Source organism: Anser cygnoides, chromosome 7 (assembly GCF_040182565.1).
Source record: "Anser cygnoides isolate HZ-2024a breed goose chromosome 7, Taihu_goose_T2T_genome, whole genome shotgun sequence".
NCBI lineage: Eukaryota > Metazoa > Chordata > Aves > Anseriformes > Anatidae > Anser > Anser cygnoides.
In genome coordinates, this window is record NC_089879.1 from 37,856,915 (window position 1) to 37,870,659 (window position 13,745).

Below are 13,745 nucleotides of genomic sequence, written 5' to 3' on the forward strand. Positions count from 1 at the left end.
TTGTTTTAACTATTGAGCGATTATCATAGACAGCATCTCCCGCACTGCCTCCCAGCTCACCAAAGTGCTGCTAATCTGACTGAAGGATGACACTCCAAAGAGGTTCTGTATCAGGCCTTGCTGCACGTTCACTCCCACCCACACAAAGATGTTCAGCCCATTCTCCAGCAGGTATATGTCACCCTTGGAGAGACGTTCCTCTGAGTTGCGGATTGCTGCTGGTAAGGAGTCACTGTCAACATCTGCTTTGGTCTGTTTTAGAGTGAAGTAAAAAAAAATCAAGGTTATAAAATAAGACCATATTAAGTTCTGAAAATTTCTGCCACTAAGACCCCAGTGGTTTACCAATTGCTAGGACTCGTAATACTGCAATAGTTCAGACTGAAGTATTGATTTGCTTAGCTTAGCTTTCTTACTGAACATGACACAGAAGCAGATGACAAACTCTTGGTTAGCAAAAGAGAACAGAAGATTGCTGTGAAAGTATTCTGTAGTTCCGATATTGCTTCCTGGAGCACTAATTGGTATTTACTGTTATTCCAGCAACTATATTACTGAAAAGTGAGAATAGTAGGTGGATTTTCCCTGCAACAATTAAAATTACTACATAAAATTAGAAGATGGCTTAGGATTTTTGAAAGACTACCAAAGAATCAAAAGGTTCTTGTCACATGCTCACGCCTCAGAGAAGATTTCAGCAAATTCACAAGAGGCAGTAATGTACCTATCACTGAAAAGAATTAAATGAAGTATCCTAACAGATGGCAGATCCCAAATACTTCTCAAATTACTTTTCATTGATAAAATACAAATGCCAGTCCTTAAGGTAAGTCAAGACAACAGCAAGTCTCCAGTGTTAAGAACCTGAATTACTCACCACGGGCAAAAGCCTTGGGTAAAAGAAAACGTTTGTTTCTGCCACATCCATGGATGTGACTAACTGGCGAATGTAGGCACGGTCATCTGTCGTGACCTCCGGACCAGGCTGAAGGACATCACTCTTCAACACACAATTCAAGTACACAGGAAGCAGCTTCATGCATTCAGGGAGGATCAGCTACAAGTCAGAAGCAGACAGAAGTTGGCCAGCTCTCTTGCTGAATAAGTTTATGCTCGACAAAACAAGGCTTACATGAGCCAACAGTGTGGTTCATAGGTGAGAAGTGAAAACTGACAGTGTAGTTATAATGTGGACCTGCAACAATAGTGCAAAACTTTTCTCTGGAAGAAGCTCACAGTCCCTTTTAATACCTGAGCCCCTGATTCAAATTTAAAGCATTAGTGCTTACCTGGCCAGCAGAAGATGGACTAGCACAGTTCTTTCGATAGCAAGCTAAGATCTGGGCACACTGGTTAATCAGTGCATCTCGGACAGTCTTTACTGGGCTGTTCAGTACTCCACGATATGCTGCACAGAAAGGAAGGACAGAAATGGACAGCTATCAAGAGATTGCTCATGAACAGTAAAAAAACACTACTTCCACAAAACAAATCTAAGTTGTTGTTTTTTTTTGTAGTAATGAAAGAGATGAATTCCTACTGAAAGTCTAAAGAAGCTCATTTACCCCCCTCTTATTACATATACTTCTACTCTCCATCTCTCATATGCTTTAAAACACACTTAGAATCATAGGTACAAATAAGGTTAAGTAAGAGTACAATACATACAAGTATTATATTTAACCCATATTCATAAACAGAGGCCACCGTTTCCTATTCCTGGAGGAAAAATTGGGAAGTCAGAAGAACTAATTAAACCAGTCCAAAAATAAATATGAGTTCAGACAGCTTTCAATACAAACCTCTTAAAAAATATAGATAAGATTTTGTAGGATGGATAAGCCTACATCCTCTATCTGTACTTCTTGCCCTAAACAACAATACTATAGGAAAGAGCACAAAGCTGCGATAAGTGAAACATCAGGATTGCCACCTGACACTTGATGCAAAAAGACTAAACAGGTGTCACTGAATGACAACAGGCATTTTAACACAATTAGAGGTTATGTTTCTTGTTGCCATATTTAGTCTTACCATATTTAGCCAAGTAATTGATGAGTGTGTCTGTCTCACAGTTTCGATAGAGGTCAGCAAGCTGCGTGCAGCAGTTTAGTGAGAGGTTGTGAATGCGGAGTCGTCGCTGTCCAGCACAACTTGTATATAGCAGAGCACACTGCAAAAGACAAAAATGCCAAGATATAGGAAAGTGAGGTCCTGCTACAGTAAGAAAGGCAGGGTTTGAATACACCTCATTAAAAATCAGGATTCAGATGTCCGGACAAGAAGATTATGTAGAGGACTTGCACAGTAAGTTAAAAGAATATGCTAAGAATGAGTCAATGAAAGGTAACAGGCAGCAAACGTTAGCAGTCTGTATCACAGAAAGTTGTCTTTGAAAACAGATTGTGGATTGAAGCTTTCTAGGTCACCCTGAGACCATATATTCTGAAAGGTTAGGGATACAGTAAATGACATAAAGAATGCACAGTTCCTTGAGTGTCTAATAATTCAGCTTTAGAGCGAAAATCATCCTCTTCTGCAACTGGCACACTCCTGCAGTTTGTCTTTGGTTCTTGTTTTGATACATTTTTGTTGACAGTTTTCAATTGTTAACTGCTTTCCTTTTTCTATGGAAGCCTTCACCCTTCCCTGCCTCACCTGAAGGAGTGCACCACTGTCTTCACTCAGTTTGTCATCATGCTTGAATTCCACTGTGATGGTTTTATCACAGTCCAAACCTGCCATCTCTACGTCAGTTGTGTTGCTCATAAAGAAAGCTCCAAAAAAGTCAGTTGCTCGAATGCCTATGAAAGAAGGATACATGATAAATGAGCTGCACTTTTCAATAGAATAACAAGACAGCCTGTAGCGCCCTGAAAATCCTGTCACTAGGGACACTAATTATCTTGACAGATTTCAACAGGAATTTTTGTTCACTCTTGACAAAGTGCTTAGAAGTTCAAAGCTGTAAGAGAGCTTTTTGCATAGCCTAATCTCAAAAGTTTTAAATTAGGGGAAAAATCTGTTACTTCCCATGTGATATACTTAAAACAGTGAACTTATTAAGACTCATTCATGCTAACACCCACCTGTGCTTGTGCGTACTCTCATCACAGCATCAAATCCCACTTCTTTCTGGACATCTCTTCTCAAGTCATTCAGGAACCTATCCTGGTCTGTCTCCAGCTAAAACACAATCAATAATTCATGTTTCACCATAAATCAGAGCTGCTCCATAAATCACGATTAAAAAAAAAGACACCACCTGCAGTTTTACTCTAAAAATCAGCTCAGTGCCATACTAATATAATGTCATGCTAAAAGTTAACAGCATAGCTTGTTGTTCACAGAGATTGTGTAAAGACAAAGCTAACAAAATCATTTTGGTGAAAAACTTGAAGTAGCATTTTTATCTCCCAAGAAGTACTTGTTTGCTATGATTTACACAACAAAAAAAGAACTGGCAACTAAAGAGTAACTTTTACTCAAATCAAATACCAGTCTGACTCAATGGAGCTCTTACCTGGAAATATGCATACTTATAAATGGAGCCTCCTGTCTGGTAAGTTACTATGCCTAGTGTTGCCACATCCAAATACTGGTTTGGAAATAGGAACAGATCCACACAGCAGCCCTGGGCCACACAGTCCTTAGCCAAGTTGTTGTAGAAGCTTGTCTGAGGTTGAAACAAAGTCTAAGAAAGGAAATCAGAGATAAGATCAAAAATTTGTGCTAAGAGAAGGAAAGTGAGAGGCAGATTATAATCACAGGAAAAAAAACAGATGTAACACTTCAAGTCTCTATTCTGCGAAATTCCGATTATACGACATTCTTCCTGACCCTGCCTTTGAAAATGACTGTAATGTCATAAAAATTACTACACATCTTGCATTAATCCTAAATTCTGTATGTTTACTTTAACACATCATCTATAGTACTTTATCCTGTATAAGAATATAGATCTACTTCCTCTTCTTATACCAGAGCTATTCTTATGATGTCAACTCTACACAGCTGTGCCTGAGAACAGCCAATGAAGCGTAATGTTAAAAGATATTAGCTGTGATGGTTACACTGCATGCTACCCTTCTCATTCTTTCAGTGATACTTCAGAGCTACTTTATCCCATAAGGAGCATAATGTAGAAATGAATCATAAGCATCGTTATTACCTTCTCCTTATCTGTGTTGATCAGTTTCTTATCGTCCCTGTTCTTTAACTTCCCTGGGGCCTCTGCAATGGGCAGAGAGGTGTGGAAAATGAAGAGCTTGCCAGCACACTCAGCTGCCTACAGAAGAGAGGGGTGAAATTGCTCAAGTTAGAAACATTTAATAAAAACCTTCAGGCCAAAATGCGATTCAAGAACACACATCCAAGCATCTTTATTACTTCATTTCTTTATGTCAAGAAGGTACTACACACAGGCTCAGTAATCACTTGGCTACATCAGTGGTACCCATCACAGGGAGCACAGCTTGATGATCTGTTACAGAAAAGGAAGTTTCAGTTCTACTGGACCTGTGCTAGCTCCATGGCAGGGAGAAAAGGTCTGGCTTTAAGGAGACAAAGAGCAGTAAATTCTCTAAAAGCAGGACTCAGCTACAACAAGTTTTGCACAAATGAGTTAGATTGCTTTCTTCTCTCATTTATAGCTACTGAATTTGTGGGAATAAGGCAAGTCACAGAAATGGAAAAGGATGTCAATCTGACTTTCAAAAGATCATTAATTTTAAATCAATAGTCTCTGTAAACTCCAGCCAATATTTAGCAGGTTATTTTCTCTAATACAAGCAGTGAGCAATCAATTAGTAGTTTGAATTGCTTCTTGACTGAAATAGTTACCAAACCTGAGTTTAGGGGAGACTTCTAAGGACTTATATGACAGACAAATTTAAGTTATAAGAACAGATTTGGGTGAAATCATACAGGAAATCCATTTGATCAATACATACAAGTCTGAGTTAGGTCACACATGCAATTACCTGAAATACTGGAATGGAAGAACTTTTGGAAAATTTTACTGGTATGTAATAAAATTTTACACATTGGTATGGACAACTTCAACAGATTGCATTCTCTCCTTTTATTTAAATTTATACCAGAGCTTCCAGCACAGGATTAGAAAGACACCGTGTTACAGAACTCCTTCTAAATTACATATGAAGGAGTTCAGCACCTGGTTTTAACACTGGAAGGTCTTTTCTGTAGGTTCTGGAAACTGTTCAAAGCAAAAATGCTGCCAGGTCACCAAGATTAAGCCTCATTTCTTGTACTCTGAGCAAAAATGCTTTAAAAAAATTATGTAGAGAAGAGATAGCTGGCTACAAAGAACTGGAGGTAACTGCACTTTAACAGGCCAAGGGACTATATGTAGCACATCTACCACAAGGAGACTTACTAAAAGCTTTAGAACTCTTAGTAGAGAATAATGGAACATGAACTTCAGAGTAAGCAGACTGAAAATTTGCTATGACATTGCAATTACCAACCTTCAGCGCTTCCAGTCCTGCTTGAATCACAGGTCCAAAAACAGTTTCTGTTTCTCTGGTGTCTGCAAACATTTCTGGAATCTGGTCCAGCAAACTAGCAAAGAAAAAGGAGGAATTCAGGAAGATTCTATAGAAGTGGTAAAGCCACAGTTTTAGTTTAATTAGTTGTTGACCTATGAGACTGAGGTGGTTTAAACAGAAGTCCCTAACATGCCTATATTTTCTGAAGATATGTTTGTTTTTTGTTTTTTTTTTTTTAAACACAGTATTTGCCATCCCATTGCTTATGTGTGAAAAAACTCATACTTCAATAGCTGTTTGTGCTCTTTTAATATATTCCAATGCATATTGTTAGGTAAACTCTTATGAGAGACTAGCAACACTTCACCTCTGTTTGCCAAACATCCTATGTGCTATTCAAAGATTAATAGACTTAACTCACAGATTTGTACTTGCTCTTGTTAATGCACTACAGAACAGGCAGGTAATTTTCGTTCACAACATGAACTGTGTCTAGTTCCCAAAACCTACTTACCTACACACCATAAATCAATTGCAATTCAAGTATAGTGTTAGATAGCTTGCCAAAATTTTGTTAATTTCTTTCTTTCTTTCCTTCTAGATTTTACCTTCTCTATCCTGCTCATTCAATTTTTTCCACTGAACCAAAATCAGACACCTTTGTTGTTTTAGTTTATAATTTACCTGGTCTTAAAGATAATGATTCAGTATTCCTACAACTTTCACTCTCCACCATTTTATTTTTTTTTCCTCCCCTAGAAATACACTTCTGCACCAAATCCCATTACATATAGCCTCTGCCAAGCTGGTCTGGAAGCCAAATAAACCCTTACACCCTATGAATTTTTCTCAAAGAGTATAGGAAAACACTGTAAGAAGTCACTGTAGTGACTTCTAGGCACATAACACAACAAATAAGCAGTGAACATGACACTTTTAAATGAAACACTTAAGTCTACCAAACAAAATGTTTACTCTACACAACATAATTCAGTTTCTGTTACCTGATAATAACTGTCCTGGACTCGTTCACATTCACCAGGAAACCATCAAGGAGTGGCACAAACATGTCTGCCACATCTGAGACAACCATCATTTGTGGCTGTGCCAATGAGCTCTTCACATTATAGAAGTGTAATACCTTGTTGTAAGTGACAAAGCCTACTCGAATGGCTGATTCTTCCATGTTTCCTTCTCTGTAAGAGACATACTTCTAAGTAGATGGCAAAATCATTACACAGTATCCAACACAATAAGGGGTAAAGGAGAAAACAAAAGGAAGGAAAAATCTTTCAGCTAGAAAGGTACTCAGATGTCCTGCTTGATCTCTGCAAACAAAAGCTTGACAGGATTATCTTTATTTTTTTTTTTTAACCCCTGGCTTTTTTAAAAAGGAGAAAGTGAGTTTCCCCCGTTTCGGCTGGCTACAATAGTACACGTACATACCTGGGCAGGTAATCTAGGAGTGACTTCAATTCTTCACATATTAGCCTCACTAAGCCACTCTTCACAGCATTGTAAGACACATCAATCATGAAAATGAAAGCAGGTGGACTAGGAAATTTGTTATTCTGTGGAAGAGGGGGAAGAAGTCACATTAAGGCCATGTAACGCAAACCACAACAGCTCTATAACATGGACAAACAAATGCTGGTCAAAACTCTAACAGTATTCATGTACTTTTCACTCATGAGAAGTGATTGTTTCTTCAGATTACTTTCACATTCCTGCCCATCTAACAGAAATATAAGTGCACTGTGCTTGAAATGGAGCACTGCTATGTACCCTGACAAATTCTGGTATCTCTCAACATACAGCAGATGACTTTTTTCAGAAAATGTTTGGTTTTTATTTAAAAGCAAAACATAGTAATTAACACATACTACTGTACCTTGCAGTAGTCAACTGTTGCCAGAAACTCATAGGACCCCAATGATAACTCAGGTCGATCATAGAAGTCTACTCGCTTGCCAGTGTGATCCAAATGCTGGAAGTAGTGAGGTGGCACTGGGGAAGGAAAAAACATGAAGTTCAGTAACAAACCATGATAAGCACTGTCACAGATGGTTCAAATAAAACTCCTGGAAAAATAGCTAGCTAGACCTCTGTGCTACCATGCAAGTATTACAAGAAATATTGATGCAATTAAAAGTATCATTAAATCCAAGAAATACAAATGAACTGCTTCCAATTTGTCTTATGCACCAGGTGACATTACAGTCACTATCGTATTTTTCTTGAATCTTTTACATTCTGATTTGGTATTTCATATCAGAAAGATCACTGCAACATGCACTTTGAGTTTTCTGAGTTTAGTCCAAAGGAGAAAATAGGAGAGTGATTTAGTCCAAAGGAGAAAAAAATTGTTGCTACTTGTAAAAGTAGTAACAAATGACTTGCAATAGAATTTGCGACAAGCTACAGGCTTCACTATTACTGAGACAGTTCAGACATACCAAAAAACTGAGCCCCTCCTTTTATTATGAGTTATTCAAAACAATCAAAGTTTCAACAGTTCTGAAGAACACTGTGATACCATTAACACTCTATATGTAAGCAGATATCATTCTCTACTCTCTAAGTACGCATCCAGTACAAGCTAATTACTTGATTTCTTTTTCACAGAAAACAGGAATTGCTCTGAAGCATTAGGTACAACTACATTAGATTTTCACAACATCTTGTATCATCCCTCCCTTTTATACACCTGCTCAGTTGTTGCAGGTACAGCCATTCATACAGCTGCTGAGTGAATGTTTAGGGAACGCATGCATGCAGACCAAAAAAAAAAAAATCAAGAAGTTTTTGGTTTTTTAGAACTGACCACTTCTAGCCCTAGTCAGCTTCCTATTTTGGTTTGCCATGGACCTATACAAACAGTTGTACAGCGTAACTGAGATGATGAGATCAAACAGTCCATTAAAAGCCATCAGTACTACCAAATGAAACACTCAAAAACAAGTTCCTTGTACCCCGCATTACCACTGTACATACAAACCAGATCTACAGACATCATGTTATAAGCAGCATACAATGACTTCTGCTTAAGAGGGAGCATGTTTGTATTGATTTAGAAGAGCAGTGAAGATAAACTGGCATATATTAAATACTCCTATTCAACTGTAGCAGATTTACCTACAATCTCATCTCTAAGCAGTGTCCAAACAGGCTTTGTGAGCCAGAACAAAATCCTAACTCATGCTACTAACTAGATATTCATCTCAATAACAAATAATTTCTCAGAACACTATACATCATGCAACAAGTACCTCACATTAAAACATTTGGTATGATAAAACTACAAAACATAAGCACCTGCTTAATTTGAACGTCATTTAATAACTGAGCAGTGAACATGTTTTAATCTTTTTTTCCAACATTAAACACATTACAGCATAATATACATTAGATATGACCGTAACATGATTAAGATTCATTTCTTCACATCTTTTTTTTGAAGATCACTACAGTAGTGCCTATAGGCTAGTTTTCAGAAGAAGCCTTACCCTCAGTGACACAGCTGCAGAAACAGCACTGGAACCTCCTTCCACCCTCAATAAACTGCATAAAAGGGCACATGTAGGCCTTGCACCTATTACATCGGACAGGACCAGATTCTCCATGATCTACTAAATAAGGAAGGGTCTGTGGAAACAGGAAAAAAAAAAAAAACAAATAAAAAGGTCACATGATGATGAGAAATAAGTGACCACATATACTGCAAAGCTTAAAACTATTTCCTTGTAAATTGTATAGAATTTAGCATTTTTGGCAGCTGTGGGAGAAAGTGCAGGGGAAGCCTGAACAAGTATTTTACAAGTATTTTTCAGCTCAAGCTCTTAACACAGCAGTTCCTTTGTGGGCTGCAGTCATTAATAATGGGCTATCCCACTTACACACAAAGAAGTACTTGGGCATGGTGTTGCACCACCTTATATAGTAGCCTGCTTGAGGAGCATGAGCTCTAGCAGGAAAGCCACGCTGCACAGCACAGATGGATCCCAAGTGGACACTGAAGCCATGCAAACAACAGCTGTGATAACATCATGGGAGCGAACACACAATTTCCACCTCACTCCAAGTTGATTTTTTTTTTTTTAAAAACAATTCTTTACCTCCTATGTTTTTCCCTTATAAAAAAACAATTTTTTTTTTTTTTACACAAAATAGAAGCCAGTCACTACATTCCACAAATTCAAGAATTTAAAGCACCCAGATTATCTTAAAAATTTTAAATGGTTAAAACTTATTTTTGAAGTCCTCCATGAAATACAACATATCCTTATGTTCTTCTTGTCTTGACACCACTGTGTAATTTTAAAGGACTTGCTATCATGTAGCAAGACCATTTTTCAACTATTACTGGCAATATAGTCTTTTTGCAGCCAAACCAGAGTAAGATGCTTGGCAACTTCTTCAGCTTTTTAACCTCAGAATGAGCAAAAGCACTTTAAAATGATTAAGACGGAGCTTTTGCAAGCTACAAGCTACATTCACAGTTCAAGACACCTTTCAGTAACTAAGAATCTAGCTCAAGATGTTTAATTACTTTTAAAGTATGACATTCAAGGTGTTCAATTTTAATTCTTACAGGCACCGTAAACCTCTGATCATTTTTAAGAAAGAATGTATTCCTTGAGCGTAAGTTGAACAAATGCCCTTGATGCTTCTTTCTTCTTCATGCTGCAGATGTATCAAATTTCTCATTCACCCCCACTAGTCATTTATTGACAATACAATGGCTTTGCTGCCTGTGTGTCTCAGTTCCTACCCACTAGGCTGACCTCCTCCAAGGAAACAAAATTTCAAGTTTTCTGATTGCTAGGCAATATTAGTATTAAGTTTCCACACAATAAGCCTCTCCCCCCCCCAGCCCCCCCGCCAAAATAAGCAGTACTATACATAACTTGCTACTTACCACTTACTACCAGAAGGCACACAGATACTTCTTATAAAACTCCCAAGTTTTCCTTTCTGAACTGTGTATTAACATAGGGCAAAGGCCCTGTATCTCGCAACCAGATGCTGAAATTTTCACAGGTTCTAGATTTATCCAGATGTTGCATTTTCACCAGTCCTATTTATCCTCTTACTACTGATATGTTAAACGTTAGCTCTATTTACAATCCTATTGCTCTCAACAGCTGAGCCTACATCTATCAGAAGGGCTCCTCCACAGGGAGTTTGCCCTTGCCATAAAGAACTTCCTAATACTGGAAGCTCACCAAACTCCAGGACAATTTTCCGATCCTAGACATGTTTTTTCTGGATATCACAAGTGTCTGTTCAAAGCATAAACACACCATGAGAGCTAATAGCTAGTTTGTAAAACTTGTCTGAAAATGTGCCCCCAGGTTTCTCAAGAAAGATCACATTTGCCTATTACTCTCCTTTTAAACTCCAGCCAGATACAGAAATTAAATTCAGAACTCAGTTTTATCGCAAACTAATTTTCAGAATCCAAATCATAGTTTAGGAACATTAGTCAAATGAAACAAAAACCACCCTTAAACACCAGAAAACATTCCTTTCTTCATGAGATGTTAAAGTTCAGTTTAACAACACAGAGAACACTGCAAACATATTAAAATTTCACAAGCATATTTGTCTTTATGTCACTGCTCTAAGTAAACTAATGCTACACAGTAACCAGAGTATTTGCCATACTTTTAATACAGTTTCCAGCTCTCATATTCTCAAAGCTTTTATCTTCTCAGCAACCAGATAGAGTAGGTAAAAGGCTGGCTAGCTAGCCACATATGACACCTAGAAGGAAACAAGAGGTGCACAGAGCAAGTGCAGAAATTCAAGTGCAGTTCAGCAGAGCCTGGAACTCAGTCTCACGCTGTCAGTTATCCCACACAGTGCTGTGCATGGACACAACATTAGGCAGCTTAACCAGCACTGCTTGATACATTCTCATCCAATTCCACAACTTGATATCCTAGAAAACAATATCAGTGATTTGTTACCATTTCAATACTGTAGACCAAGAAAGAAATTGAGATCAACTCAAAGTGCACACATTTATTAGCATCCTAGTATTGTGGTCATTTGGTCAGAATGATGCTCGACAGTTACTGCAAAAAAGAAAGCTGAGATTCTCATAGCAATCAAAATATTAAACGTTTTGAATACAATGTTCTTTTGCCTTACAGATCTCTGCCACACACTTGTGAGAGAACCAACATTTACCTAGGCTTAGTTACTTGAACATGCCTACTGTCGTAAGTCAAACAAGGTTATCTGTAAAATACGAACATCTAATAGCATTCTCCTGACAAGTTCAGATTGCATACAGTGCATGTGTGACTTCACATACAGTTCTCACCTCATCTGGGGGTAGGGTAGCCAGTGGTTTTATGACAGCAGCTAGAGGAACTTGGGACTGTTTGGCCATATCTGATGTGCAGGGAATATTGTATGATGTACATCTTATATAGCGGGGGCTTGCGTTACCTGGAGAACAAAGGAAAAAATGCCAACAAATTTCAGTGAAGTTTATATTAAGAACAGAAATCAAGATAGCTTCAGTTTTGCTGCTGAGTCACAGAATAAGAATGTATCCAAAAAAACCAAAGACATAAAACTTAATTCCCAACCAAAAGCCTCTTTACAACTAACTAAGCATAATAAAAGCCCTCAACTCAAAACAAGTGAATTTGACTCCATATCAACTTCACCTCTAAAGTATTCCCATTCCACTCTTTTTGCAGACTAAATCTTACTACGGGCAAAGATCTCAACTCAGACATTTCTAGTGCTTGATTTTGTAAGTCTGGCTGAAGAGCAAAGCACTCGATTACAGAAATGGATTCTGAAGTTTTAAGGAAGCTTAAAATCTCCAAATAAAGTCATGGGAAATAAAAAGATTAAATTCTTTCTCTATAAAACCCATGAACCAAATGGCATCCCATTCATACTTAAAGACACTGTTTGCAGTCCAATTCAAACGATATTACCAGTAAATTTCAGTTCTGACCTGAATGATTAAAGACAATTCTGCCACTTTTTTAGGCTTGCATTCATTGTTTGAATTCATTGTTAAAAATATTTTACCTTGATCCTTGACCAAGAAATTGGTAGTAACAAGCGGTGGGACCTGTCCTCTTACTCCGGTGACAAATGGTTCTGATCCACGGTTACTTCTGTCATCTTCAATCACTTGAATCTATGATCGAATAAAACATCACATTAATCTTTGGAGGCTTGGTTTCAAAGTACTATAAAATATAAAACTTGCATCTGTAAGACAGTGAAAAGGGAACCTGAGGCAAACATCACTAGCTCTAAAAATAAGAGGTCTAAGGCAAGCAGGTTTTGTCAAGCAGTCACCTCTCAGTTGGATTTCAATTATTACTGAATGACTAACAAAAAAATACAAATGGTATTTTCCCCAAGTATTGAGTAGTAGCATACTTTGTGTTTTAAGGCATAATCTGAACTCATAAAAAGCAAACTTAGGTCAAGAAAGGGTTTTTTTGCTAGTGTTTCCGTTTACTAGTCCTAGCCAAATTAAAATCAGAAGCTTCTTTAAGCCTCAGGGTGAAGTTCTATACATGACCTGACTTCTCCTTTCTGTTGTGCTCCCACTGCTTTCATAGCATGCATTTATTTTCATCCACTGCAGCTCTGACCTAAGGACATGCTTGCCAGCTCAACTGTAAATCTTTATTGCACTGTAGTGCTCAAGAATTTATGATTCGAATTCTGGGGATGAGGAAAGTGAAGTTTCACTGGAGCTGAAAATGATCCAAGCTTAAACTTCACAAAAGCAGAAAACAGCCAAAAAATTGTAACTTTCTTACAATTTCAATTTCTTCATTAATGCAAATGTTCTTAAGAAAACAAACACATGGATATTTTAGTCAAGTAAAACTGATAAGAACAGAAGATTGTTCTTATACGTTTTTAACTACCTTTACCATTCCAGTGCTTGAATCTATGCACTAAAGCCAGCGGCTGTTTTGCCACCAAACACACATACCTTTGCTTAGAGTCAAATCGCAAAATGCGAAATTTTGCACAGCAAAACTTCTACCCTCTCACTATGGCTTCCAAGGAGCCAGCAAAAACACCACCCATAGCATCAGACAGTGACTTCTAGGATAAATCTAGTTCTAGCTCAAAAGCCCACAGACTGATTGACATTTGTGACTTCACTGCTTGTAGCTGTTGTATGACCAAATTTGGTTAAACAAAGAAGAATTGATACAAGGGTCATTGCTTTTTTTT

The 13,745-nt window shown here is 37.8% G+C and overlaps 1 protein-coding gene across 4 annotated transcripts in view; it reads right to left on the reverse strand.

The window, feature by feature from the left end:
- SEC24C (SEC24 homolog C, COPII coat complex component) overlaps positions 1-13,745 on the reverse strand; it is a 34,987-nt gene that overhangs the window by 3,488 nt on the left and 17,754 nt on the right. For all 4 annotated transcript variants that reach the window (XM_048060030.2, XM_048060031.2, XM_048060029.2 and 1 more), the window contains 15 exons: positions 12,570-12,681; positions 11,842-11,969; positions 9,017-9,155; positions 7,402-7,517; positions 6,957-7,081; positions 6,515-6,706; positions 5,490-5,583; positions 4,172-4,288; positions 3,524-3,694; positions 3,090-3,186; positions 2,659-2,804; positions 2,035-2,173; positions 1,290-1,408; positions 878-1,057; positions 61-252 (listed from right to left, as the gene is read on the reverse strand). In XM_048060030.2, coding sequence (XP_047915987.2) covers positions 61-252; positions 878-1,057; positions 1,290-1,408; positions 2,035-2,173; positions 2,659-2,804; positions 3,090-3,186; positions 3,524-3,694; positions 4,172-4,288; positions 5,490-5,583; positions 6,515-6,706; positions 6,957-7,081; positions 7,402-7,517; positions 9,017-9,155; positions 11,842-11,969; positions 12,570-12,681 — 2,067 coding nt within the window. The remainder of the gene's footprint in view (positions 1-60; positions 253-877; positions 1,058-1,289; positions 1,409-2,034; positions 2,174-2,658; positions 2,805-3,089; positions 3,187-3,523; positions 3,695-4,171; positions 4,289-5,489; positions 5,584-6,514; positions 6,707-6,956; positions 7,082-7,401; positions 7,518-9,016; positions 9,156-11,841; positions 11,970-12,569; positions 12,682-13,745) is intronic.